Source organism: Fulmarus glacialis, unplaced genomic scaffold (genome assembly GCF_000690835.1).
Source record: "Fulmarus glacialis isolate BGI_N327 unplaced genomic scaffold, ASM69083v1 scaffold39807, whole genome shotgun sequence".
NCBI lineage: Eukaryota > Metazoa > Chordata > Aves > Procellariiformes > Procellariidae > Fulmarus > Fulmarus glacialis.
This window is the reverse complement of record NW_009223245.1, coordinates 1-26,972: the sequence shown is the minus strand read 5'-3', so window position 1 is coordinate 26,972 and position 26,972 is coordinate 1. Positions and strand designations below refer to the sequence as shown.

Sequence of the window (26,972 nt, the reverse complement as noted above, 5' to 3'; positions counted from 1 at the left end):
CTTAGAACACACAGATATCGGAGCAGACGTTAGCAGGATCGTAAGCGGTTATGTGGTGACAGGAGGTCAAACAGTGTATTTAATAATGCAACATGTTTTCTTGGTGTTGGGAGGCAGTTACTCACGAAACAACGGTAACGCTTTCTGTAACGAGGGAGAGAAACAATGGGACTGGCAGAGCAGAAGCAAAGGGTTAATACTGGTGAGCAAGTATACAGAGCAGTTGGGAAGTTTGGAAAGGAAGGAAAAATTAGCTATCAGTATGCATCATATAGTGGCAAAAAAATGACGCTGTCTGTCAAACAGCATAGAATAACATGTTTCCAAACCCAGCAATTTAGCGGGACAGCAGAGTGCTTTTGCATAATGATAGTTGTTAGGAAAAACTTGGTTTTGAAAGTCTAAACAAATAAAAATAGTGTCTGCTATCGGAAGATGGGGTTCAAGCTGTAGTTGTAGCGTTCTGAAGAAAATACAGTTTTCATTGTGAAATGCAAAATACTGTGCAAAAAGTGATACAGGATACATTCGTGTTGCATTCAGATTTATACAATAGAATAACTTCTGTTTTCTTTTTAAGGAAAGAAGGATTGTCCAAGTGTGGAAGATGTAAACAGGCCTTTTATTGCAATGTGGAATGTCAGGTATGGTAATGCAATTTGTGAGGATGCGGGGGGAAGGAGGGTGGGGGTTGCTGAACTCCATTTTTTTGTTTGTGTGGCATTGATAGTCTCTAATTGTAGCTATGGTTAATAGTAGTCCAGTCAGTTTCAGCATCCCACAGATGCTGACCATGGAGTTGTGCATTGGACAATTACAGGATTTGGACATGGGCTGTACGAGTCTTTCAAGATCAGTAGCTCCAGGGCTCGGTACCACTGAGCCTTTGATTAAAGCTGCCTGTCAGCCCACTAATTATGTCTGTATTACTTCTTTCTTTAAGCACAAACCAGATAATTTAACATTAGCTTGCTAAACTGGTAAGAGAGTCTGTGTCTAATGGAAAAATCAAATCACTAAAAGGAGTTTTTGTTGGGTTTTTTTTTTAGAATCTTTGCAAATATTTTTTGGTGGCCACAGCTGACAGTAGTCATAACCATTTGAAACCTACCATGCTTTCTTCCTAACTCACTCATTCTGGCAACTTTTATTCTTTTTGTGTACTTTGTTTTTTAAAAGCCCCTGAAAACAGAATATAAGTGTACACTAAAGTAGAGCAATATGAAGACATCCAAAACTTTTGCATGCAGTTTTAATTTCACTTTTACTTCAAACTAGGATAAGCACCTTTCAAAAAAAAAATTTTTGCCAGAACTAGTATCTAGCCTTTTTGGGCTGTCAACTTCATATGGAAGAATTATCCAGTTTACCTGTGAAAAACTCAACTGGATTGCTAGCTAAATAATGTAAGCTATGTAAGATCTGTGATGCTGGGCACAGAGTATGGAACAGTGCTCGTGAAGGATTTGAGTCACCAAAGGTCTGGCATGCAACTATGTGTTAGTTATAAATAATCCAAACCTTCTCCTGCATGGTAGTGCGCTGTTGAGTGCGTGGGTGGCATGCAGAGTATTCTCCATTGTCATTATCTGGATGGAGGTGTTGTGGTTTGTGCTGTTCAGCACTTTGGAGATGGCTACCGCTTTTATTTCAAGGATGTATCTTATTCTCCCATTGCCTAAGTTGCAAAGTGAGCCTGGCCTCCCCTTAGTTTTCCTTCTGTTGCCTCCCCAGATTCCTGCTTTCCCACAGTGTCTTAGTGGGTGAATCAAATGGCCTTTTGGTTTTGAAGCACCAGGAGGACTTAAAATGCTTAAAAGAAATAAGATTTTTACAAAATTTGCAGTAGTTCACAGAATCTTGAAAGACTGATAGCCAGCAGTTGCTGGGAAGAATGAGAATGCTTACTGTATGAGCATCCTTAAGGCTCTTGAGAGAAATCTGGATGAGTTTTAAAGACAGTGTAGAGAAAACCCATGATTCATTCATGAGAAATGCTTATTTGTAAGAAATGTTTCCATATGACATTATTTCTTAGGAAACTTTTAACTAGATGAGGGAAGTAAATACTTGAATAAAGCAATTTATTGGCTGTTTAGCGCTTTTTATCTGAGACTGTGAGTTTCTTCTACCATATAAAATTCACAATGGTTTATGAAGCAGGTGAGCAAGATTTACTGCAGTTGGAAAGCTAAGTGATTTGTGCCCAGAAAAATAGCAAGTAGATATCATGGTAGAAGTAGAAGAACTTACTTCTGCTGATCCACGGTCCTTTGCTTTTACCTTCAGGTCCCTTCTTCAGTCCCTCCCTTGGTGTCCTGACTTCTAGCCTTGACAAAGTTTATACTTTTATATTTAGGAACAAGGAGGTTTTTTCTCTTTTTCCCTTGGGTAAAGTCTTGTACATGTATTGCTTTCTTAATTTGATTTTTTTAAATTTTTTTTTTTTTGGTGGTCAGAGTATTCTTTCCCTAGTGGGGCATATTCCAAGAATAAAAAACTGAACTGCTCAAACTGAGTGTCCTTAAGACTGCAGGAGAGGATGCTCAGCAAAAGCCTGTTTGTCTGATAAGTTAATGAATTAAAATCTTTTCCACCTGTTGGTGTGTAGTATAATGCTTTATATATAATGGCATTTTTTAGACGCTGTGATGTCTAGACAGTAGTGACAAGCACAAGTACTAGCACTTCACTCTTACTGGTGATACGCATATGGCTTTTCACTCCCTAATTGTTATAACATTATCTTCCATGTTTTGGGCCCTTCTTAGTCAGTCTCATGAAATTTATGAATGTTGCTGAGATTGAATTCTTTGACATTCTTTCAAAGTTATCTTCAAGCATAATATTCTCTAGAAACCGGTCTCCACTGACTGTACGTGCTGCACAGACAATCTGCACTGCATCTTCATCGCTGTCTTGTTCAAAGGCATTTTTCAGCAGTTCAGCAATTCTTTGTCAAAGCCAAAAAGGACATCTGTGCCTTGATATTGAACTTGTAACACTGGGATGTACAGTAAATGTGTCCCTTTTGCCTCCATGGATGTGAGACTTCTTCATGCAACACTGATAAAAGGGCAGGGCTGTACCTGAGAATTGTGATGGCATTGTTCATTTGATTTTTATTTTTTTAAGTTAATTTTCTCTGTAAATCCATGTTTTCTTTGATCAGTTCAGCTAAAAATTACATGTACCCAATAAGGACGTAGTATGATTTCATATGTTGGTTAGTATCTTGTTACTTAATATAATTCAGTTTGACAACTGTTCATCACATGAAGTATACTGTATGGAATAGAAAACCAAATTTTTTGAGCTTACTCTTTTCTTACTTAAAGACCTGCTATACCACAATTCATAAGAATTCTTTCTAGTGGTAGGGAGAGATGGATCAGAAGGAGACAAGAGAAAGGTGCCAAAGTGTGCAGCGGGAAACAAATTTTTTTGATGTCTTTTTCAGAATTATGGATTTTATAACTGCAGACATCTTCCTCTCTCTAGTGCGTTTATGTTGAATGAGATTTTTTTTTTCTCTGTCAGAATAATGTGGTTATAGAAAGAAAAGCTAGTGACACTGCATGTATTTCCCACTCTGTTGAGCCACATAGTATCCTTGTTTTGAGGTTCTTAAAATACCTTCCAGGCATTTAGTGAATGACCCTCACAGCCTTTGTGGCATTTCTGTTTTTGCGAATGGGGTATAAGTACAGAAGGATATATTGGCGTGCTGAAGATCCTGCAAGTGGTAAAAGAGTGCATCTCCTGCCATATGTCCAGGTGTTTGATGCATTGACCAAGTCCTGCTTTGCAATATAATTCCTTTGCCCTGGTCGCTGGGAAAGGTGGTGTCACACTGTAGTGTGAGGGACTGAACCCAGGGGAAGACAAAGTCTTGCAGTGATATAGTGGCTGATTTATTTAGGGCTCTCTCTATACACACACGTATGCACACACTGGCCCTGGCACAGTTCCCTTAGTGCTAACATGTGTCTTTTGCCTGTTTTGGTCTATAATTTTGCTTTTAAGATAGATAACCTTAAGTTTGACCTATATAAAACTGGATGTTTGCATAGGCGTAGATTCAGTCTCAGATGCGGGACACGTAGGAGTGGAAGTTGTCTTCACTGCCTGTCCTTGCTGCCTTGAATGTTTTGTGGGTTAGTAGGATCTAGCCTGGGTTTGCTGCGTCTGTCTTTTCCCAGCCCCTAATCCAGTTTTCCTTTTAAAAGGGTTTGTGATTTCCAGCTGATTCATACCATTCTGCTCTCCGCTATTGCCTCCTCGAAGCACAGGCCTGTTATTATAGTAGTGGCTTTCAGACCCCATCTGCAGCTGTTCGGGTCTTGACTTCTTAAATTATAATAATTTTAGTCAAACAGCAGGAGACCTGTGCTCATTTTTTCTCTTCAGAAATTAGCTGCTGAAACACTCTGAAGAGAAATGTTTTAAGAGGGTTACGTGGTTGCAATTGTGGAACTGGTGAACTTGAACCAGCTACTGGAGCTCCTCTTTCTGTTATTACACATAGCCAGTATTTATCCCAGACAGAGTGGAGATCAGCTAGCCAAAGTGCAGAAAGAAATGTTTTTGTCATGACTTTCCATATTTGAAATATATTTAGAACAAAATATTTACAGATTTTTCTTAACATGTCATGTTAAAGAGTGCTGTAGTTGGTATTTCTGGAGTAAGGGAAACATGTATTTTTAACCAGCTAGTAAGCCTCAAAATGTAGTTGTAGACCTGGAATTAGCATCAAGCAGATGTGTTTTAAATGGGGCCTTGTAGAAATTATCCACTCCTCTTTGGTGAGCTCTAGAAAAAATAGGAAATTCTTGCTGTAATGATTCTGCACAAGAGGAATCCGACACTGCAAGACCCTGCTTAAGATTGCCTTGGGGAAGTGTCTGTCCCCCTATCCAAAAACTTTCTCTGTGTAATTTTCTTTGATAAAAGTCTCCTGTGAACCTTTTGAACATTAACCCATGGAAGTCAAATGCCCTCTATGGCCCAGCATTCGGTAAATGATGGTAGGGAAGGATGGCTGTGAAGACGTGTGAAACTCTTACCTTCACTGCTTGGTGAAGGACAGCATCGGAGAACTTTACTGGAAAATATCAGACATTAGAAGTTGCCTCACTGAAATTCAATTAAAGAGTTGGATGCCATTTGAGCATAATTGGGCCCTAAGCTTTTGAAGAAGTGGGCTTAACCCCTACGCTGGCTTGCCCAGCATTTCTGTCTGGTATTTGTGTGTGTTTCTTTTCGATCAAGTGAAATACAACAGAAATTTTACATGCTATTGAAAAAGTCCATGTGAGGAAGGAGGTGCGAGGACATTTGTTTGGACTTGAGTCTTATTTTTTTGAGTACTACGTTTTGTTGGTTTTTTGGGGTTTTTTTATGCTGAGCTACATGTCAGTGTTCTGGGAATTAATCCAGTGGTCCTGGACAGTGGAATCGTTTTGAAGAACTTGGTGGAGAAAGTTGTTTCCATGCTTTGATGTGAAAAGCATAAGCTTTAAAGAACTTCCCTTCCAAAAATGTTGTCACTCACTCCTAAATGAAGGGAAAAATACTGCGGATGTAATGCAAATAGGAAGAAAATATCATTAATGTAGCATTAGGGATTCAACTAGAACAATGCTACCTGTTATCATTCAAACTACTTAGCGAAAAACGTGGAAAAGAATGCAAAATACAGTCCTGCTGTGATCGCAGGGAAAGCTACTGTCACAGTGTTTCCATCCCAGGTATTACTCAGTCATCAGTACTCTCTCTTCTTGTGGCGTTTCAGGCTTTTATCTCATTTCACACAATTCAGCCGTATCTTGTCCCTTTAAAACCTCCCTACTACTTCATATAACTCGGTATGATTCTGCCTGGGGAAAGATTTTAATTAACAATGTGTAACGAGTAAAGGGAACAAACGGATTTTTAAAAACACTGCTTTGAGACAGGCACGTGATTTTGCATTTTGATTTTGTTGTTTTATCAGGTAATCTCTCCTGTTTATTTAACCGATGTGTATGGATGCAGGTCCTACAAAACTTCAGGTTCTGTGCCTTTGCTTCTTGAACACGCAGCAATCACGCTGAAGCTGGTGGGCGTTGTGGGTGTTCCAGAAGGGGTGAGAGATGAGGTCTCCCTCAGTCTCTCTTCTTAGCCTTTAGCCTGTGGATTCCTAAGCAAAGGCTATCGGGAATTTTCCAGATAAAGGTCTTGGGGCATACATAGGAAACAGGCCTCTCGGGGGACACGTTTTGTAGTGTGACAGCTGTAGGAGAGCTGAGAGTGTAATTTCACATGACATGATTGCAGCATAATATACTATTTTGGTTCTCCTGGTCTGTATTGCCATGTCCTCTTAGAACATTTACACTGGACCTTATTTCAAGCAGCCTATATGAAGGTTTTTTGGAAGTACCACACTTGAGATATCAAGGACAATGAAGTTGACATTGTGAGGGGTTGAATACCCTTGCAGTGTTGCACTGCTTCAAATCCTACATGAGGCTGGAGCAGGTGTTCACCTTTCTTTTCCTAATAAAATAAAATCCTAAAGCTGCCTATGCCCAGGGCAATTAAAATGGCCATTTTCAGTGGAAGAATTTTTGGTGTACTAACTCTGAAATTAGTGATCTCAGCTTTTCTTTTGATCTGCAAAACCTGTAAATAAGTGGACCAGCAAAGGCAGGAGACACTGGGGCTCCTGATTCAGCTGAGTATTTGAGGTGCCTTGGATTGTCCTATGTGGCCTCCAGCTACAGCTCCCACAAGGCCTGCATCTCCCAGTAGACATGTATCATATCTACTGGTCTTATGTAGATGTTTTAGATAGCCTAGGGTGTCTCAAATGGCTCTTGCCATCAGTGGTTAGGCAGCTGAGGGAAACTGTGTTTCTTCTGTTTCTGCCACTCAGTCACTCTGATGGGCTATATTGATTTTTTTTTTAATTATTTTTAAATTTTTTTTTGAGTGCGCTAACACTGGGTCTGTGATACTGGGTGAATAACAGTAAGGGGAATTAAGAACTTTCTGGAGGCTGCAAAAAGTTTTTCAAGTTTTCACTTTCAATCAATTATAAATTTGTGGGATTTGTTGCAATTTCTTTCCTCTGCTACCGTTTTCCACCAGTTTAAATCTGGTCTGAAAACAAAACTTTATGGTCCCTGTACAGGCAGAACACTATAGGTCTGTTGTAACACACTGCTATAAATGTGTGTCTGGGATGAGATCTAGAAATAAATAACTGCGTTGCTTGAATATAGAAATAAGAGTATTTCCATGTTTGAATACATAAATAAATAAAATGAAATTTGATGCAGTCTGGAGACAGCCCATGCCAGGCTCTGTGTGCCAGTGCAGAGTGTTAATCTGTGATTCTGTGCTCATCTTTGAAAGTTTCTGTTGCTTTGGAGGGAATCTGTAGAGTGCCAAAAGCCAGTGGCTTCTGCCATCACTCCAAGTGTTACTGTATGTTGAGCTAGGAATATGCTATACATTCCTAACTGAAAGGTGTTTGTCTTTATTAGTGTGTTTTCATTGCCTAGCTGTGCTCTTATTCTACAACATTTAAGGAAAAAATCTGATAATTCTATTCAGTAGGTCTGGTTTTGACCTTACATATACGGATTCTTACAGTGATTGTGAATCCATTGACTTCAGACACATTACTCCTGATTACACCAGGGTCATCTCGTAATGAAGGGCCAAGGTATTAAATGGAAATGAACCCAATAAAGCCATCAAGCTCAGACCTATTCTGTCCTCACGTGCTTGATCTGAACAGTAAGAACTGGTGATTTATAAATCATGTTGTCTGTTTGCTTCTTCGTCATTTAATTCTTCTTTTCTGTTGAATAAATGAAGATGTTCTGACCTTAACTCATCCCTTGTGAATTTGTTTGAAAAAAGCAGGATAGCTGTACCTCTTAAATGGGACTCAAGCTTTTGTTCAGATTTAGTGAGCGTCATCTTATTTTTTTAAAGGAAACACATTTCACTTGACCTCTAGGATCTGGCAGGACTTGCTGCATCCTCTATTTCATCACTTTATCTTCGTGGCTTATTTTTTTTCAATATTTTTCTACATTTTCAGAAGGAAGACTGGCCAATGCACAAGCTAGAGTGTTCCGCCATGTGCGCTTTTGGGCAGAACTGGAATCCCTCGGAGACCGTGAGGCTAACGGCGAGGATCCTTGCCAAACAGGTGAGCAGGACGCTAGACTTGGGAGGTACATTCCTACTCTGGGTGCCAGGGAAGGCAGGAAAATGAAAATTGAGGGACAGTAACTGTCCCTGCAAAGCACGTACATACTAGCTTCCTGTGTACAGACAGGTGTGATATAGAGCATGAACAGCTGAACGAACTGACCATCAGACCACTGCAGCAGCATCAGGGCCACCATAGTCCAGCTGGAGACTTTTGAGGGAAGATGGCAAAAGGCTAGTAAGGTTTTAAGCTGTGTAGCTGTAACTTACAGTCAAGGTACTGTTGAACAGAGTCTGGAAAAGTTTAGTGATAGTTTCACAGTGTGCATGGTGTTTCAGCCTCCACTTTGGTAGATTGGAGCTCTTGGTTACATGTGTGGGCTAGCACCAAGGCCACGTTAGTGAAGAGAAAGAAGAATGAGACTTGGTATATGTGGTTAAATTCTGAGGAATGCTCCTAGTGTTACATGTCTGCAGACACTGACATCTTTATGAAGCAGTTGCCTGTTGTACTATTTTTCAGCTATAACTGCGTAGCATTGTGTAGTATGTAACTCCCAGTACATTTGTGAGTCAAGAACACCTCTGAGGTATTCAGGTTTAAATGTTTACGATTACTGGAGTTACCTGGTGAAAAAACAGAGATTGAGAGAGAAATCTCAGGCCCTTGGTCTTTAGAGAAAAAAAATGTTACTAGTAAGGAAATAAGATTGCAATGTCAACCTCCAATTCAGCGTTCCCTAACTATATGGATACTGAGGATAAAACACAAGTGCTTGCAGGGAGGGGATGGGATTCATGAGTTTCAAGGTTATTATGGTGTGTATCTTTGTAGAGCTCTAAACTCTCTCCACAAAAATAAGTCCTCTTTGAAGCATATTTGTGTGATTGAGGTCTCCTTATGTGACAAGGGCAACCTGGATACTGTATGTAGTGAGGATTTTGGCCTGCTGGGAAGATACCTGCATACTTGCTCTGTGTGTAGATGTGCATGTGTGAACATATGTGTGTGTGACTTAATTAAAGCATGGTTTAGTGGTGATCCACAAACAAAATTGAATGTTTAATGACAAAAAGTCATTGGAATAAATTTGTGCTTTTATTGCTTACAGGGAGGGAGGAGAACCCTACATGTCATATAAAAGCTAAATATGCAAACCATAGTCCCTGAACCTCAGCTGCTGGGCCACCTGCAAAGCCATATTTAATGGCCAAGATTACAAAGAAGTGGCCTTAGGCCAACAATGGAGCATTGCTTTTGAACTCTGTCAACAGTCAGTTTATTCACTTTCCTCAAAGCGAAGCCTGTCTCCTGCCTGCTTGCTATTGTTAGCAGCTTTCTGGATGTCTAGAACAAAGCAAATTACATATTTAAAATACTGTTCAGTTTATGTATATAAATTTGATAGGAGTTAATCTTTGGCTGCCTAATTTGGTGCAGAGAGAATATTTCTATGGCTTTACTAAGGGTAAAAGTCAATTTAACTCATTGCTGTTCATCAACTTCTATAAATTCCATACAGTGGAGATTTGGGTTTGTTTTACAAGTAGGAGTTCGGAGCTTATGAATGAGTAGACAAAACTGCCTACTTAAAACATTAAAATATTTTCTTGTTGTTTTTTTCCCCATATTGCTAGAAAACTCACTCTGAAAGAACTCAGTCAGAGAAGCTGCTTGCTGTAAAAGAGTTTGAATCACGTAAGTAAAAACGGCTTGCAGGTAAACAGAGGCAGCTACCTATATTCATTATTTGCTTTACCCCCTGGTCCCCCTCCATCAAAACCTTTCAGAGCATCCCACTCCTGTTGGAGAAAGGGAGTAAACAAAGAGAATTGTGGTTTCTCATTTTTTGAAAGTGCAGTGCTCTTATTTCTTTCTTTTTTTTCTTGGTCACTTGTAGGGGCTGTGAAACAAGGGTGAACACCTAGACAGGATTAATTATGTAGCATACATCCATCTCATGGCTTTTCTGGTACTCTAGTGTCTTTTGAGAATTGTAATGTTGTAAAATTAAAATAGCCGGCATTTGTTACCAGGAGGCATAAAATCAGAGACAGCACAGTTGCTTGATGGTGACAGTGACTAAGGGGCTAATTACAGAACCCTCTGGACTGTGCTTCAGTATCTGTCACTGCCAGTCAAATCTGACATGTTATATACAATTGTGTTGAAATTCCATGTCCTAAGTGCTCCAAAATAATCCAAGGAAAGAGATGAGGCAATGGCTTGCTTTTAACTGGAAGGCTACTGTTTACGTCCGGTGAGGCAGAGTTAGAAATTGAGCAATTAGGGGACTAGTAACCATCCTGGCATAGTTTTCATTGGTCTTGTCCTTTCTCTTTCTTGGTGCTGGGGTAATATACAAGGAGACAATAGGTTTGTATATTCACATTTCTCACTCTGATGGTTTGCAAAACCCTTTATAAAATGCTGAATAAATGCAGTCGTTGCTAGGACTTGTGGTAGCAGAGTAACCAAGCATAGCAAGATTACAGTCTTATTTGCTTCCTGGACAAAAGCTCCTGTCACAGCTGTTGGGACAACGGGGGAAATAAGGGGGGAAAAAACCAACATTTGACTTTGCCTAAGGCAGGGATAGGTAGGTTAGTAGGATTCAGGTTGAGGAGGATGTATAAGTGGTGAAGTAATTTCTGTATATTCTTCTGCATTGCAGCTTGTCTTCAATAAATTATGAATTTGGGAGCTAAAGGCTGAAATGATTTTCTGTTGCAATGTCCCCCTTGTCCTCTAGGAGCCCTTGTTTCATTTCTGGTTTTTATTAGTAAGAACCCCTTGTTCCTTCTGCCCTGTTGACTCTCCTCATTTCTTAGCACACTTTTGCTGTGTTCAGCAGTTGCCTTACTCTTTGCAACACCCTGCACAGGAGAGGAAAAGACACCTGGCTGTCAGTTGGAAGCTCAAAATTTCTTATTTGTCCTAATTCTCATCAAATTGTCCCATTTCATTTTCCTCAGTATTTTTTGTGACTCTCCTGTCATTCACATCTGCTCTTACAAATCGTTTCCCCCTTCTTCCACTGTTTTGCAGCCTTTTCTTTTCCTGCATGTTTTTCTCTCCACTATTATTTTGAGCTGGAGAGGGGAAACTGATGAGTTGCTCGCTCTCTCAGAGCAGGAGTGAGCTGGTGACACTGCCACTGTGAGAGAGGGGATTAGGAAAAAAACTTTCCAACACTCTGCTCGTGAGGAGAGAAAAGAGACCAGGAGTATGTGGTCAATCACCTAGCTTGCTCTGCATGGACCAGGCAGAAAAAGGTTCAGTGGCCACAGCTTTGGCTAGAACCTGTTATGGGCCTGAGGGTAAATCTCTGAACAAACCCATAAGGGAATACACTTAGCAGGTGTGCCAGGACATTTCCACTGATGTTCCTGCTGTCTCCTATTATCCTCAGATATCTGCAGGTTAAACGCACCTCTGTTGATGGTCACCCTCCAGCCCGTGGAGACATGGGCATTCTCGGGTAGCTCATAAGGTCATGTTAGACAGCTGAGGATAGCTACCCACAGTTGATAGGCTTCTAGCGGGCCAGGGCTGGCTGGTCTGTTTGCTAGGGTTAGCAAATGCATTTTAAACACTGTAATCCTACTCCCAAGAAAAGGAAATTTGTGTCCAATTATCTGCTAATGTAAAGATGTTAGAAAATGCTTTTTAATCCTGCATGTTCTTGTAGTGCACGTGTGGCTTTGGCAGAAGCAGCATTACGTTTATGGAAGAACAGAGACTTCTTGCAGTACTTCCAAGTAGCTGTTCCTTGAGGGGTTTCTGTTTAAGCCTGGGCCTGTTCTAGCCTAGGTCTAGCTGCAGTTCATGGGGGAGTGTTCCTGTTACTGAAATGGAATGTATTCTTTGTCCACAGACCTTGACAAACTAGACAATGAAAAGAGAGAGCTGATTCAGAACGACATTGCTGCTCTTCATCACTTTTACTCAAAGCACTTGGAGTACCCTGACAATGCTGCCCTTGTAGTTCTCTTTGCACAAGTAAGTTGGCTAGAACACAGCCTGCTTAGGTGGATAGTGCTGTAGGATTTTAGCCTTTGTGAAAGGGGAGAAATGTTAGCGGCAATGGAAATGGTAGCTCTTTGCTTATCTTAGGGAGAGCTGAGCGCGCTTGATGGAGAAGATATACTTCCTTGATCAGAAGTGGCTGGACATGCCCCATTTCAGTAGTGAGGGGAGAGACTCTTGTCTGCACACTTTCTATGAGGTGCTTCTCAAACACTGAAGAAAAGGGGAAACAGCTTGTATTAGACCCTGTCAAAGTTAGGCTTTTTGTGGGCCAAGCATAGTGCAGCTGTTGTTGGACTTGGATGGAAGGCTGCTGGTTTGAGACTCTGCAGAGGCAAAACCTTTATTCAGGCTTCAAACTTGTGGAAATCCTTGCTGGTTGGGTCATCATTGTGTTTAACCTTCACAGGGAGTAAACTTCAGAGAAGTAGAAAGAGCAGTCTGAAACTTCTATCTGGTGTGCGCTTTTAAATGCGGTCAGGTAGTTTGGTCATCTGGAGAGATGAGGGAAAGGCAGGATGTCTTGTTAGGTAACTTCTGAAATGTGTCACCTCTTTTTTTCTCACCCGCTTTTCATATGCATCTAAATCGTATGTATTGTAGTGGATGGAATAACACACCAGTGGAATACTGAAAGATCCATTTCCTTCTTTTTCCTCGTGTACTTCAAAATAAGCTAGTTTTAAACTTAAATGTCTGAGTAAAAAGTTTAATTTTTTTGAGTTCAGGGCAAATGTTGACTGCCATGATGAAAGCTGAGATGGCAATACCCTCGTTGGTAGAGCTGGGCATCTACCAACAAGGAGGCATGTTTACTATTACCTTAATACAGAGGTACTGTTATTTTGTAGGGGAATGATTCTTTAGCATGTTAGCATCTGCTCATCATCCATTGTGTTGTTTCTAATTATACATTTCCCTTCAATTAAAAGTTTTTTTCTGTTCTGAAGACTCCACATTTTATATTTGTCAGGGGGATACTTTAAAGACATCAGTACATCTAGTTTCTTGTGGTGTTTCTGAATATTTTTGTTAGAATGCAGCCAGAATCCCCAAAGATTACATTATTTTGTCTATATAGACTTTTGCTTCATGTCCTGTCCTGGACCAGCTCCACCAGATCATGGTACTTTAACTGACTTCTGTGAACTGCTGACTCCCAGATCTGATATTCCATCCAGTCTTCTCTGTAGATGTCTAATGTCACCCTTAGGTGTCACCTTAAGCTCATTCTGGTCATCAGGCAACTATCTGCCACTGTGGACATTGCAATTTTTTGAACTAAAATCTCCAAAGGTCATCTGGATGCTCCTCAGAAGTATTTTACAGGACACAACCTTTTGAGGTTTTAGCTCCAGCATAAGTCTTTTTAGAAGAAGGGGAGACATGTCTGTACTTGACATGTACAAACATGTTTCCTAATAATTAGTTAACTTGACCTAAAACTAATAGTATGGATATGCTGCTGCTCCTTTGTTTTGCTTCAGCACTTTCTCTGGCCTCGTGTTGTCTACTTTGCTTCTCCATTCAGCATTCTATCTCCTTGTGGCTCAGAGCAGTCGTTTGGGACTTACATACCTCTGACTCCTTGCTCACTGCTTTTTGTGGGCCTTGTCTGATGTTGTTTCTTACTCATTACAGCTAAGGTGTAATTGGTCCTTTTGAGTGGAGCAAAGATTTTTGTCCAAACCATCCTGGCCTTTCACTGCTCTCCTCCCCAGCTGTCGGTGTGGTTCTACTCTCTTTTGTCCCTGTGGAACATAGCTCTCGAGATTGGTTCTCTTCCTCCTCGGTCTCACCTTGTCATACTCTTCAAACAGTTTCTCTCTTGTCTCAAGTTCCAGCGTCTCATCCTTTCCTTGAAGACCTTGCATAATTTTGTGCCTCCCTTTGCATGTTCTCTTTCCCACCATTGGGAACAAGCCTGAGCTCTAGTTTTCTCGTTGTTGTCTCTTTACTCCCTCCACATTGCCTTTTTTAGTCATGCATTCATCTGGTGAAACCAGTGGTATCTCATCCCTTCTAATTCTTCCTCTTGTGTCATTTCTGGTATGATGCATTCAAGAAGTGGGTTGTCTCTGGCTTAGTGGAGGGGAGTTGATAACTCCCTACATATTTTTAAATATTTCCCTGTGATTCAGAACCACCAAGCTGTTCTTCATGTCAGCCTTTATAGCCTTATGTTCTTACTTGCTGTTGATATAATCTTTCCCTTCTATTGTTTTTGTATTCAGCAATTACATTTTGGTTTTGGTTCAGGTATGCTCATACATTGGCTAGTGCAGTAGCATGCTCATCGTGAGAGACAGGGAGCCTTTGGATGCTACCTTGCTAAAAATAGCAGGATAAAGATCAAGCACAGATAGCAAAGATACCGGTGAGTAAATCAGAGTAACAGGACACTTTCCGTAATTGTGATCTCATCCAGAACAGTTCATACCCGAGGAGTGGCTTTGGGAAGTATTTGTATATTTCTAAAATCCAATCTGAGCTGCATTCCAGCTTGTGGGGCGTATCATTGTTGGTAGCGTTTGCTGTCAACTCTTGCCCTTCCAGAACAAATGGCTGCTCCTGTGCCCATTGTAGCTTCAGCTGGATTTGGCCATATGACAGTAGTTGTTTTAGTGCTTTTCTGGCACTTCTGTGAACACTTTGATGATTGTAGGGAGATGATGGAGAACGTGGAGAGGGTTCTTTTTATCTTGGCATGTATGTGACTTGCGGTGAAAGTGGAATAAAGTACTTGATTGAGGTGCGTTTTGGTCACTTAAAGTCACACAAACCACATGAAACAAAGCTGCAACTCCTGTAAGATTCCCTTGTTTAGTGAGAATAAAAGAGGGAGAAGGTTTTAAAACTTCCTTGAATGTATTCTATAAGAAAGATTTGTGAACAAGCTCTTTTTGATCCTGTGTCTGTTTAAATTAGGAATACACTTCCTCTCATACTCTGTCCTTTTTCTGTCCCCTCCTATTCTATGTCTTTATTAGGTTCAAGTCTTTCTCACTGCCTTTTTTGTTCTTCATATGTGCTTTAGCTGTAGCTGATACATGCAACCCTTGATGACAGATGTCATTGTGGCAAGTCTGTGTAATATATGCTCCATTAAAGCTCTGTACTGCCCCAGCCCGGCTGAGTTTGCTGCTGTTCGTCTACGTTGCTCCTTGTGTGTGTAGTTCTGCATCGGCCCTTTACTTGTCATGGCCGAATTAAGTCTTTTTGCCCTCTGTCAGTGTCAGACTTTTTTTCGTGTTTGCAATGGTCTTGCTTTGTCTGACGCTCTTTCTAGTGCTCTTTTCAAGCCCTATTTCTCTTGGATGGCCTTCCAAGGAACAATCCTCTAGATGTTGTGTCCTGAGCAGGTGCAAGTGTTGTACTGTCCGTTCTTTAGTGTCCTGCACATTCCTTTGGATAGGGACTTTGTCCTCACTTCACTTTTTGAGGTGTCATGTAGCTCCCTCTGAGTACTGGTGAGGTACAAAGAAAATTGTAAGCAAATTGCTGCAATTGACTTTGAAGTATGAGAATGTGACATGTGAGTGTGGAGTACTTAGCTGACCAGAAGCTGATCTAGTCTCTTTCTTTTTTTCCTTAGGTTAACTGTAACGGCTTCACAATTGAAGATGAAGAACTCTCTCATTTGGGATCAGCCATATTTCCCGAGTAGGTTGATTTTAATTTTTTTAAAAATAAAATTAACTTATTTAAAAACAAACAAAGGTTCTTGCATGTGTGTGGAAGTAGATCTCTGCTGAAAGAAATTCAGTTAAACACTTAATTTACCTTGTTTTAAATATCTTTAATTAGCTAATAAAATGTGGCCAATGATTTGCAGCAGGTTTTTTTTTAAATCTGGTAGATTTGGTAAAATTGCACTTGCAATTTGTTTTGAAGCTTAGATTGTGAACTATATGCAGGTTGGTAGGACACAATTACTTACTTGGCCTGCAGGTTCTGGGCAGGGACATCATGTAATGATCAAAGCGAAATGAAAAAGCTTGCAGGTGACTTGCTCTATTCACAGCTTTCTGTTTTGGCTAGGTATAATCCTTCACCTGGTGTTCTCTGAACAACATCCCTTCTACCTTTGTTCCTTTGCAAACAGTAAATCCCTTTCATAACTTCTTTCAGCCTCCTCAGATGTTTTAAAAACTGCGATGCTTTATGTTGCTATGACAGTGGAAAAAATATGTACAAGCTTCTTAGCTTTACAAATAAACTGCAGATGTTAAGTGTTAACTGCAGTTTGTGGACAGGGGAGCACAGCTCTCTTTAAGCTGTGGAGGAACATTTCTTCCCTTGAAGTCTGTCCTTCCCACTTAATGTTGTAGCAAAGGAGGATATTTTCTGCCCCTGTTCTTTGCAAACCCCGTACTGAAAGTATTATCACTATCTGCTTAGGTTGACTTCCTTGTGAGGCATAGATTACTAGTAGTTTATCTATGCCAAAGTAATCTGAAACTTACAGATGCCCAATTAAAGCAGGACCTGATTTTGCTAAGAGCTGCATACAGACAGTACTTGCTTCACAGATTCTCCTTCTTCAGGCAGGTCTGTCTGAAGTCCACATCCCTGTTCTACAGATTGGAAATTAAGGTCTTGAAATGCCCAGGATCAGAGTCATGGTGGAGAGAGGAGAGTATTAAACCAGGATGATCTGGAAACATGTCCAACACCATCCTTTGTAAATACTCAGCATGCGAGAGCCAGATCTATCCTACTTAACAGTTATGCCTGTGAGCTAAAAAGACTGAAGAGACAATTATTATTTTGGTAGATTGGAAGAGAAAGAAGTAAAATTACACATTTTATCTCAAATAAGCAGCAAATTGCACTTTTTCCAAGCATAGTAGTAAGAGGAAGTACTTTTCTCCAGTGGTCCAAGTTTTTGTGTAAGTCGTGCTTGTATAATAGACAGAGATCTCTTCCCTCCCACGTCAGACATGGAGGCTGTTTACATTTGCACAGAAACCAGCTAAAATTTTAATGCCCATCTTAAGTTGTGATGCAGCAAATGACTTTTGTTTTCCTGTATTTGCTCGTTTCCTTTAGGTTACATGTGTTTCTCTTTCTTTCTCCTCTGAGGAAAATAGTCTGTCTATTGTAGGTACCTAAATAGGATGTTGATAGTTAAACTATGTGAACACCCCTGTCAGCTGTCCCGTAGCACTATAAGAATGGGAAAATAATAACTTGCCTAGTCCTGCAGTAATAGGTTTTAAAAATTGTAGTGATTCATTAGCACAGCCATTCTCCATATCGTTAGAATAAATAACACTACAACATATTTTCCCAAGGTTACCTTCATGTTAAGCCTGAGAATAAAAACAGCGTACAGAGACAGACTGACTCAATCGTTCAGACTGACTTGTTTTGTGAAGTGGTGCTTAACTTTTTGCCTGTTGCTTTTGGTGGTGGTGGGGGGAAAACGTTTACTTTCCTACTTTTACAGTGTTGCCTTGATGAACCATAGCTGTTGCCCAAATGTGATTGTAACTTACAAGGGGACCTTGGCTGAAGTCAGAGCTGTTAAAGAGATTGAGCCTGGAGAAGAGGTAAATGCACTGTGTTTGAATGTACACTGTACACATGCATCCTAAAAGTAGGATCCATTCTGCTTTTCAGGGTTCACTTCAATTAGATGACAATTTAATAATAGGGGGGAAGGAGCTCTTGTTTCTCAGAGAAGTGTAAGATGTTGCTTTGGAAAAGTTGGGGTGGCTCTGGAGGACTGAAGTGATTCTCAGAGGCAGTATCCCATTTTGTGTGCTGAAACAAGGGAAGGGCACCTGCAGCAGTCACTGCGTATCTGGCAGCCTCTGTCTCAGTTTACCCGTCTGTAAAATGAGGCTGAGTTTACTGATGTTTGGCTGGTGCTTTGAAATTCCAGGATCAAAGCAAATTACTACTGCTATAATAGTTCCCAGTATAATAGTAATGTATTGAAATTGAAGCCAGAATAAACAAGGTAAATGGGTTCAGATAAGTCCTCTAACTTCTGTTTGGACAGAGCATCCACAAAACACGGGACCTAGTCATATCACCTCAGCAGCCTTTGGCTGGGAAGTCACAGAAGAACAAGAGTGTGTTTTTAGGTGGAGCGAAGCTGAACAGCGATGGATAAAATTCTGTGAAATTGAATACGGCTCTGGGTTTACCTTGAAACTTTCTCAATCAAATAATGAACTTGGCAGGGAGTCTTCAGCAGTAGAGCTGCTTTTTGTTTTAAAAAAAAGAAGATAGACGTTAAACAGAGTTGAGGAGGATGTTCAAATATCCGCAGGGGAGGAAGGTACGGAACGTTCTCTCTGGGAATGGAGTTTGCATACAGTTTCAATGGCTCGTTTGTTAATGTTAATTTAGCGGGCAAGGTTAATGCTGATCAAAATAAGTTCAGATTTGATTTTGATAACTCCTACCGCTTTCTGAAGTATGTGATATCAGTTTTGAAGAAGGGGAGAGAGGTTATTTTTGTGGATTATAGCTGTTCACCATTGTGAACAAAGTGAGTTTAGTTGCTGGAGCCAAGGGTGAATGACTCAGGTGAGCAACTTCTTTTTATGCCATTTACTAACGATGATTTGTCTGTGATGTTGGCAGTCACTGCAAATGCATTGTAGTAATGGACAAGGACTGATCTTGGTTTCGGAATTTTACTGTGGAATCCCAGACGTTTCAGCATTTTTGGGGAGGGCTTACTGTGAGAGATAGAGATGTAGAGTATTGCTTGGCATCTTCTTTTGATTGAGTTGTGTCTTAGAAGCTGCATCAGTTCTCCAGGACCTCATGGCTTTTGCGCACTTGCTTTTCTGACACTGAAGAATTTTATAAATTTGAGCTTGTGGTTTTTCTTGGGCCCTGTGCAGTCTTACGGCCTGTGTCTCCATCTTCAGGTTCAATGTAGCCATTGCATCACAACATTTTTAAAGTTTTTGCTGTAAATGGAGCTCCTGCATTTTGCGTGCTTTGAAAATAGGGAAGGGAGGAGGGGAGTGTGAGGGAACGTGTGGGATCACACAGAGTAAGAAGAAGAAGATGTACTGTATGAAATTACATGTACATTTTACTTTAAAGAAGAAAGAAACCTTAAGCATAAAGACTGAGCAAAACATTTCAAATAACTATAAATGAGGAAATGGAACTAAAGCTGTTCCTTGCTCTGCAAAATGATCAACTGCGCTGTGCATATGACATGTTTCTTGGGGGAGATCTCATTTTAAAAACGGAGCATTAAAGCTAGTTGCAGGGGTTCTTTTCAGAAGACCATTGAAGTACAGGAAAACTTAAGAATAGTGTATGTGAAGGGCCTTTAAAATGTTCAAAAGCAGGTTTTCTTTGCTTTAAAATTTTGCTGCTGAAGTAAATCTGATATTCATTCTCCTAGAACTGGAGCACTGGGCCTCTCTTCTTTTTAGAGATCTAAAGGTCTTGTCCTAAATTTCTAAAGCTACTAGTGACTACTGTTGCCCCAGTTTTTGTAGGTTTTCAGAAAGAAAAATTTGAGATTCCAGCCTCCAAAAAACCAGGCCACTGTAATTTATCCTAGGTTGGATACCTGAAATCATTATTTTACTTCTGAAAATTAGGCATCTCTTTTTAGTCTGACAGGAGCCTGAGATCTATTCTGTGATAGTTTCCTTATCCACACCTGAATCTTGCTGACCTGGGTTTAAGCCAGGGTAATATTTGAGGGAAATTCCATAATGAATAGGAAAGGAAACACTTCTCTGTCAGATTGCATTCACAAATGGCAACTCCTGTTGCTGCTGAGAGGCTTGGAATGTGAGGGAACAGGCAGGTGATGTGGCTGCAGGGATCCACACGCTGCATGAATATGTAGTCATGATACTATATATACCAAAACTGGTAGTGATAAATATGTATAGTTACACTGCTTTTCACTGACTGCTGTTTTTACCATATAGGTTTTTACCAGCTATATTGACCTATTGTATCCCACAGAAGACAGAAATGACCGGTTAAGAGACTCGTATTTCTTTAATTGTGATTGCAGGGAGTGCATTACAAAAGAAAAGGTAATAAAATTGGTGTGAAGTACGCTTCTGACTGTCAAGGCACCTACCCAAGTCCTTAGATGTAATATTATATCTGGTTTAATTAAATTTTGGAAAGGAGGATAATAGAGAGGGGGGATGGCTTTGTTTTTTCTGTCTAGAAGACTTTCTGATACTCATTCTTTCCACTGTAATCATGACACATCAGGAAATTTCCTGGTAGATGCCTATTTAAAGTTGAGCTACAAAGCAAAGATGAAAACTTTGTTAAAAGTAGATAATAATACTATGTCTACGCTACCTGGCCAAAAGAATTTAGCTCAGAACTTGGTTTTTGTAACTGCATGTTTTCTACCAACTCCCAGCAGTGAATCTTGCTTGAGGCATTTCTGGGGTCCTGCTCTGGGATAGAGTCCTGCTGCAGTTCCTGGGTGGGACGTCTCAGTCAATTCTCGGTGATGTTGTATGACTTTGCTGGATGGTTTGGAGACCCAGCAGAATCTTTAAAACAAGCTTTCCTCCACGTCATTCTCACAAACAGGGTAGTCCTGAGTCACAGCCCCTTGTGATGCACAGGCCAGATTTACATTCATTAGACATCACCTGGTGCCCTTCAAAGGACAAAGGCAGACAACCAGACAGTGTTCGTTAAAACAAGGTGTTATTTTGAACAAAAGCACTTACAAGGGGTGGAAAAAGGCACCCAAACCCAGCAGGTACTGAAACAACTGTGCCTGTCCTACTAATTGTTCACTTATCCTTCAGTGGAGGTCCTAGGATAATTGAGCTTCATGTGGCTCATCTGTCATTCCAGTCAAGATCGGTCTGGCTGGCATAGTCTGATCGTTAAGTTCTAGATTATTTTCTTCCCCCGCTTTCACAAAGGTGTCCTTTTAAGAGCTGCTTTCCAAACTGACCAGATAACCATCTCCTCCCTCTAAAGGAGGTGTTGTCTTTTGTAACCTTTTTCCAAAATAATACCCAGTATTCTTGTTTGAGGCCATTCTGTTGATACCATAGTTGTGTTTTTCCCCACAGTTACCTTGATAATTTTGCCATTGAGTTTAATGAAGCCAGAATTTCATCTGTGATATCCAACAACATGCTACTCTTGGAATCACCTGTCACTCAGCCTCCTTCAGCTCTGGAAAGAGTCCCCTGTATCCCTCTCAGCTGGCAGATGAAATAATAAAGGACAAAGGAATCTAGCAACAATATGAGGCTTAACAGCAAAAGAGGTCTCCAGATTGCAGCTGACTCTTCTTGAAGTAGTAAATTAGATAGAAAGATAAGAGTAAGTGGAGCTGTCCAGCAGAAATAAGAAAAGATGTGGAAATGTGGTTTTGTCTGTAGATATGAAGGATCCTTTTCTGTGTTTAATATTATCTCATTTTCCACTGAGCTATCACTGAGCTATCATAAGCTATGCCTACCTTATGGTAGGCATAAGGTATTTGGGCTTTTCTAGCCTTAAAACTAAATTTGTTTTAATCCCTAATCTCTTGGAAGCAGTGACATTTCCTATGTAAAACTGCTTCCATCACAAAATCGAAAAGCTTTTGGATCTTTCAAAAGAAAGGGACTTCGTGGAAGTAGAATATGGCAGATGAACTGGAAGGCACAGAGGATTCTAGGATTCCCAGCCAAGGCTTTAGAGAAAAATTGCAGGTGCACATTCTACCTTTGTTTTTACATTCTTTGAAGAGTTTAAGTTCCCATCTGTGTCCTTTTATTAGAGTAATTTTGTGTAGCAGTTGCACCTTTATTTGTAGGACTTGGAACCTGCATTTGTAACGTCCATTGTGTTTTCCTTCAGGATAAAGAGAAACTGGAAATCTGCAAGCTGAATGATCCTCCATCAGCAGAGACAGTACGGGACATGATCAAATATGCCAGGAACGTGATTGAGGAATTCAGGCGAGCCAAACACTACAAATATATCCTTTGTCTCACCCTGACTCCACTGGCTTGGTGTATGACCTAAAAATTTCACCTGCTGGATTGCTTCAGAAGTACCTGCAGGAGAAATACTATTACCGTTAGAAGTTAAACATACCTCTTTGTGTCTGAAGAGTTGTCCCTGGAGACAAGGGGCAGTTTAACCTTGCAGGTGTTATGGGCTTGTGAGAGCCTGTGTTTGTTTCTTCCTGTGCAGCTCTCAGTTTCTAAGAGCACAGCATATGGCTGTCTCCACACAACAGGCCAGACGCTAGAGTGAGCATAGGTGTGTGCATGTGTTAGTCTACTGTAATATTGCCTGGTTTTGAGAGAGTTCATGTGAGGCTGCAGCTAATGCTGATGGTCACAAGCCTACCTGTTGTAACAGTGGTGCGATGCAGACAAAAATGCACGATTCATTGGGCCAGAAGCAAACCAGGCTATCTCATGCCTGATTCAGTACCCACTGCAGGGGAATTTCACTCCCCCTTCCTCTGACACATTGCTGGTGCAGTGGTGATTCAGGAAAGCTGCTTTTTTTTGTTGCTTTTTAAATCTGAAAGCTAGTTTTGTAGAATATCTGAGTAGGCGGGGGAATAATCTCGTGAGCAGAATACCTCTCAAAGTAGCTCTAGGGTTGTAGAATAGGTGCTTTAATGCCATTTGAGAGAAAAGAGGACTTCTCAGAACCATTCTGAACAAGTTCAAGTCAGTTCTTCTTTGGCATTACCAGGTAGTTGTCTAATCACAGACCACTTACTTATTTGGTTCCTTGACGACTTCATACCTCCTAGTGAATTACTGGAGATCTGTGAACTTAGCCTGGACAAGATGGGTGCAGTGTTTGAAGACAGTAATGTTTATATGTTACATATGATGTACCAGGCCATGGGTGTCTGTCTCTACGTGCAGGACTGGGAAGGTGCACTGCGTTATGGGCAAAAAATTATCAGACCGTACAGGTAAATAAGAGACTTTTTTTTTTTAGTGCTCTGATTCAGTAATCTGAACAATTAAGACAAGTCTGGACAGAGATCACTTCTCTCAGTACGTATTGTATAAACACACTACCCGTGACATCACTACTCAAAAAGGAATGTTTAAATGCTGGGACAGATTTTGCTACTGTCAAAATGTGGCCTGCAATATATAGCAGAAGGTGGCTCTGAAATCCTTGCTTTGAGTTCTCAAAATAAGTTTGTACCACCTTGGATACCGTGCTAGTTCTGTTTAACTGGATAAATACGGGTTTTTTTAATATCCTAATGCTTTACTAAAGCAGAGCTTCGAAGTGCATCTGCAGTCAGTATTTTGTATAAGGTATTGGAGGCAAAGCCCGCTGTTGCTGTCAGCCTCCCGCCCTCTCCCGACCCTTTCTCTCTGCAGTAGCACAGCGGTCATGGTTGCGGGAGAGCAGAGCCCTGTCCCGGGGCTGGGGCTGAGCAGCAGAGGGAGCTGGAGCCGAGCTCAGCTCCTGCGCTCGGAGGCTGCGGGTGCCCAAATGTCCCTGATCTCCCCTGCCCTAGAGCTGGGGGCGTGGGAGAATGTGCAGGCTGAAGCCCCGTGTGGGGCAAGGCAGCACGCAGCCTCTGCAGGAAAAAATTAATACTCTCTCCGATAAATTTTTCTGTGTTTTTACAGTAGTGATCTCGTTCATTAGAGCCGGCCGGTTACGCGCTGTATCTGATCCTGCCATGAATCTCCCAAGCAGATTCTCATCTTGAGATGTGACTTTCTTGCCAGCTGGGGGGAGCACAAGTAACGCTCTCCCTTTGGAGCAGATGCCAACGTAAAGTCACAGATCACTTGGCAGAGAGCAGCGATACAAAGAAGGAGCCAACATTCCCCCCCTGGGGGCTTAGTACTATTTATCTTCCCTGGGACTTGCCCAGCTCCTCTGGCTCCGAGCCTGGACTTTTTTGACTCTGCTAGCTCAGTGTGTGCGAGTGCAGAATGGCATGTGCACCGTACACACTGCTGAGGGCCCCTCGCTTTCCATTAAAGACCAACTATTGTGGAATAGGCAGAGTTATTTCTGCGGGTGTAGGGTGGCTCCAAAAACTCGTAACAATGCAGTCTCTCTCTGTAGCTGGCTAGATTAAAACTAGTGGCAGAAAGTCATTGCCATCTGACAGCTGTTCGGAGGCATATGGTAGTTTCAGTTCAATTCCCAATTGTCAGGCGTCCCCATCCCAGAAACAATTGGCACTGACTCTTGGCAGTCATGGCAAAAGGGACGAGCCGTGAATGGGCAGGGGCAACGAGAGGCAGCTTCTTGCCCCCTGAGAGGGGGACGAGGGCTGGGAAAATGCTATGAAACTGCCAGGTTTGATAAAGCTGAATTTCCTTCTCTCTTGCAGTAAACATTATCCCTCCTACTCGCTGAATGTTGCCTCCATGTGGCTGAAATTAGGGAGACTGTATATGGCACTGGAGAACAGAACGGCTGGAGTTAAAGCCCTGAAGAGGGTATTTATTTCCTGGTTTCTTCATTAATAATACCAGTTGAGGCATGGGATCATTGAAGCGCTATGTGCATCTCTGTCAGTAAGCCTGGTTTGGTAGGAAATGCACCATGTGTTAATATATCTGGTTACTGGATTTTTGGCTCAGTTTTGATTTTTCCAAAGATGCAGTATAGGTCTGTTCGTGCATACAAGGGGTCTTACCTTTTCACGGTGGACTTCTACTGCAGCAGCTGGAGTGAGCATTATGCTTAAACACTTGCTGTACATTCTTCACTGAGCTAGAGCTATACTAGTGTAAATGAAGCAGAACTCAAGCTTCTCCTCACTTGCTAGGTAAGGACAGAAAAAATGCTTGGCTCTTACAAAAGGCACATAGTGTTTCATTGAGGTCTGTGATTTCTATATTCAAGTTAAACTAGGCATGCTTTTGGTGGGTATTTGTTCTGGAACCAATTGATTTTTAAATAGCTGAAGGGAATTCAATGCATATGGTAATGCTGAAATTGGCAAATACAGCATTTGGTTTTACATTTTTCTTCACCCCTTTTTATTAGTCTGTTCCTTATTCTTTAGTTCTTTATTCTTCTCTTTTTTTATTAGTCTGAACCATGTTTCTTGACTTTCTTCCCCTATTGTTGTTGGACAGAAGTTTATTTTAGTTTCTTAAGCATCAGTGACTACTGTAGCATATAATGAATTGGTGTGGAATGTCACGTTTTTTTTTTTCCCCCCCCTTCCTTTTTAGATGCTGGCAAGTTTTTAGCCAGCAATAACAGAGCCATCCAGCCATGATGAAAGACACTACAAGCATATATGCTCTAAAATTTAACTGTTACCTGGTTTAAAATTAGCATAGGTTTTCCTTCGCTGTGGTGTTAAAGCTTTGACTAAAACTGGGATTTGTGCCAGTAGGAACATGGGATGGGGGCTGGGAACTGTAGGTAGATTTGTTGGCATAGTTAGCTTCCTAACACAAACATTTTCTATGTGAGCCTAATGACTCACTTCCAAAAGCTGCCTACAGGAACTGCCCAAAGTTATCCCAGCCCCTGATGTTTGGGATTTAGTGGAAAAACAAAACCATTGTTCTCGTCCGGAAGGCTCTCCTTTCTTCTTTTGGGCAGGAGGGGGGAACGGAGTCATTTCTCACTGCTGCTGAGGTGGAACCAAAGGCTCTTGTTGTACTGACTTAACAAATATGAGCATCATTCCACAAATGTTTCCTGAGGAGAAAATGACTAAATGCTCTGATGGCTGGCATGCTGCAATTCCTTGCTTTATCTTAGCACTGTGGTCTTTAAATATTGTCAGACTTACTCCGAACTTGCTTCTTTCAGTCCTATCTACTGCTGACATTTATTACGTCTGTTTGGGGCCACTGCTATCCTTTTCTCAAGTGGAAATCTTGCCTCTACACCCACTCTGCAATGCAGTGCGGATAGTGGCAGGAAAGTGCCAGTCAGGGGGTTTGGCTGCCTGAAACGTTCACTCTTACAAGCAGAGCAGGCTGGGCACAGCAGCATCTGTCCGTATCTGACAAGATCTCGCTTTTGCCTCAGTGGTTGCCTAAGCAATTGCTTCCTTCGTAAAGCATTGGTAGCCCCTGGAACCAGCAGAGGGTTTACAGAATCAAGTCTGAAATGCCTTAACGTAACTTCTGTAATAGGCCTGCTGTCAGTCTGGCAGCTGAAGGATAAATTGGTAGGAACAGAGCTTCCTCTGATACTGGTTAAGTCCTCTGCCAGAATGTTACCCACCCCTCTTACAGTTTTCTGTCCTGGAGCTGGTTGCATTCAAAGTAGTTTTGTCAGGAATATCATTTTGAAAGGTGCTTTGGGATCCTTTAAGATGAAAGATGTATTCTCTGAATGTAAAACCTTTATTACTTAGTTTTGAATTTCATTTTATTTCCTACTGGGTTTATGACTACAAGGGGACAAAAAGTAGCTAGAGGTGTCAGACTGTTTCAAACCTCTAAAGAGAGTATTTATAGCCTGGTGTTATATATGAATCAATTGTGTGAATATTTTTTTCTTTTCATAGGCAATTGCTATCATGGAAGTAGCACACGGGAAGGATCATCCATACATTTCAGAGATCAAAAAGGAATTAGAGGACCACTGAGCTTTTGAATCTATGCAATCCTTCAAACCTTTATTTAAAAAGCCTTGTTATGGAAACCTTCAGGAGCGCTTTGAAAAGCGGTAGAGTATGAACACAGTTCTGTCCTATAATTGGAATGACAAACACACTTAGGCCTTGCAAAATGTTCCTAGCCTCCACACATCTACGATTGCTTTTTTTTTT

The 26,972-nt window shown here is 41.1% G+C and overlaps 1 protein-coding gene across 1 annotated transcript; it reads left to right on the top strand.

The window, feature by feature from the left end:
• Positions 1–580: 580 nt before the first annotated feature.
• On the top strand, positions 581–26,972 carry SMYD2 (SET and MYND domain containing 2; the record flags this gene model as incomplete). The annotated part of the gene is made up of 11 exons (XM_009581743.1): positions 581–644; positions 8,102–8,212; positions 9,853–9,913; positions 12,093–12,217; positions 15,840–15,907; positions 17,697–17,799; positions 20,170–20,280; positions 22,076–22,196; positions 22,985–23,159; positions 24,558–24,666; positions 26,709–26,972. Coding segments are annotated over 11 exons (1,129 nt in total), but the record flags the coding sequence as incomplete, so codon positions are not given.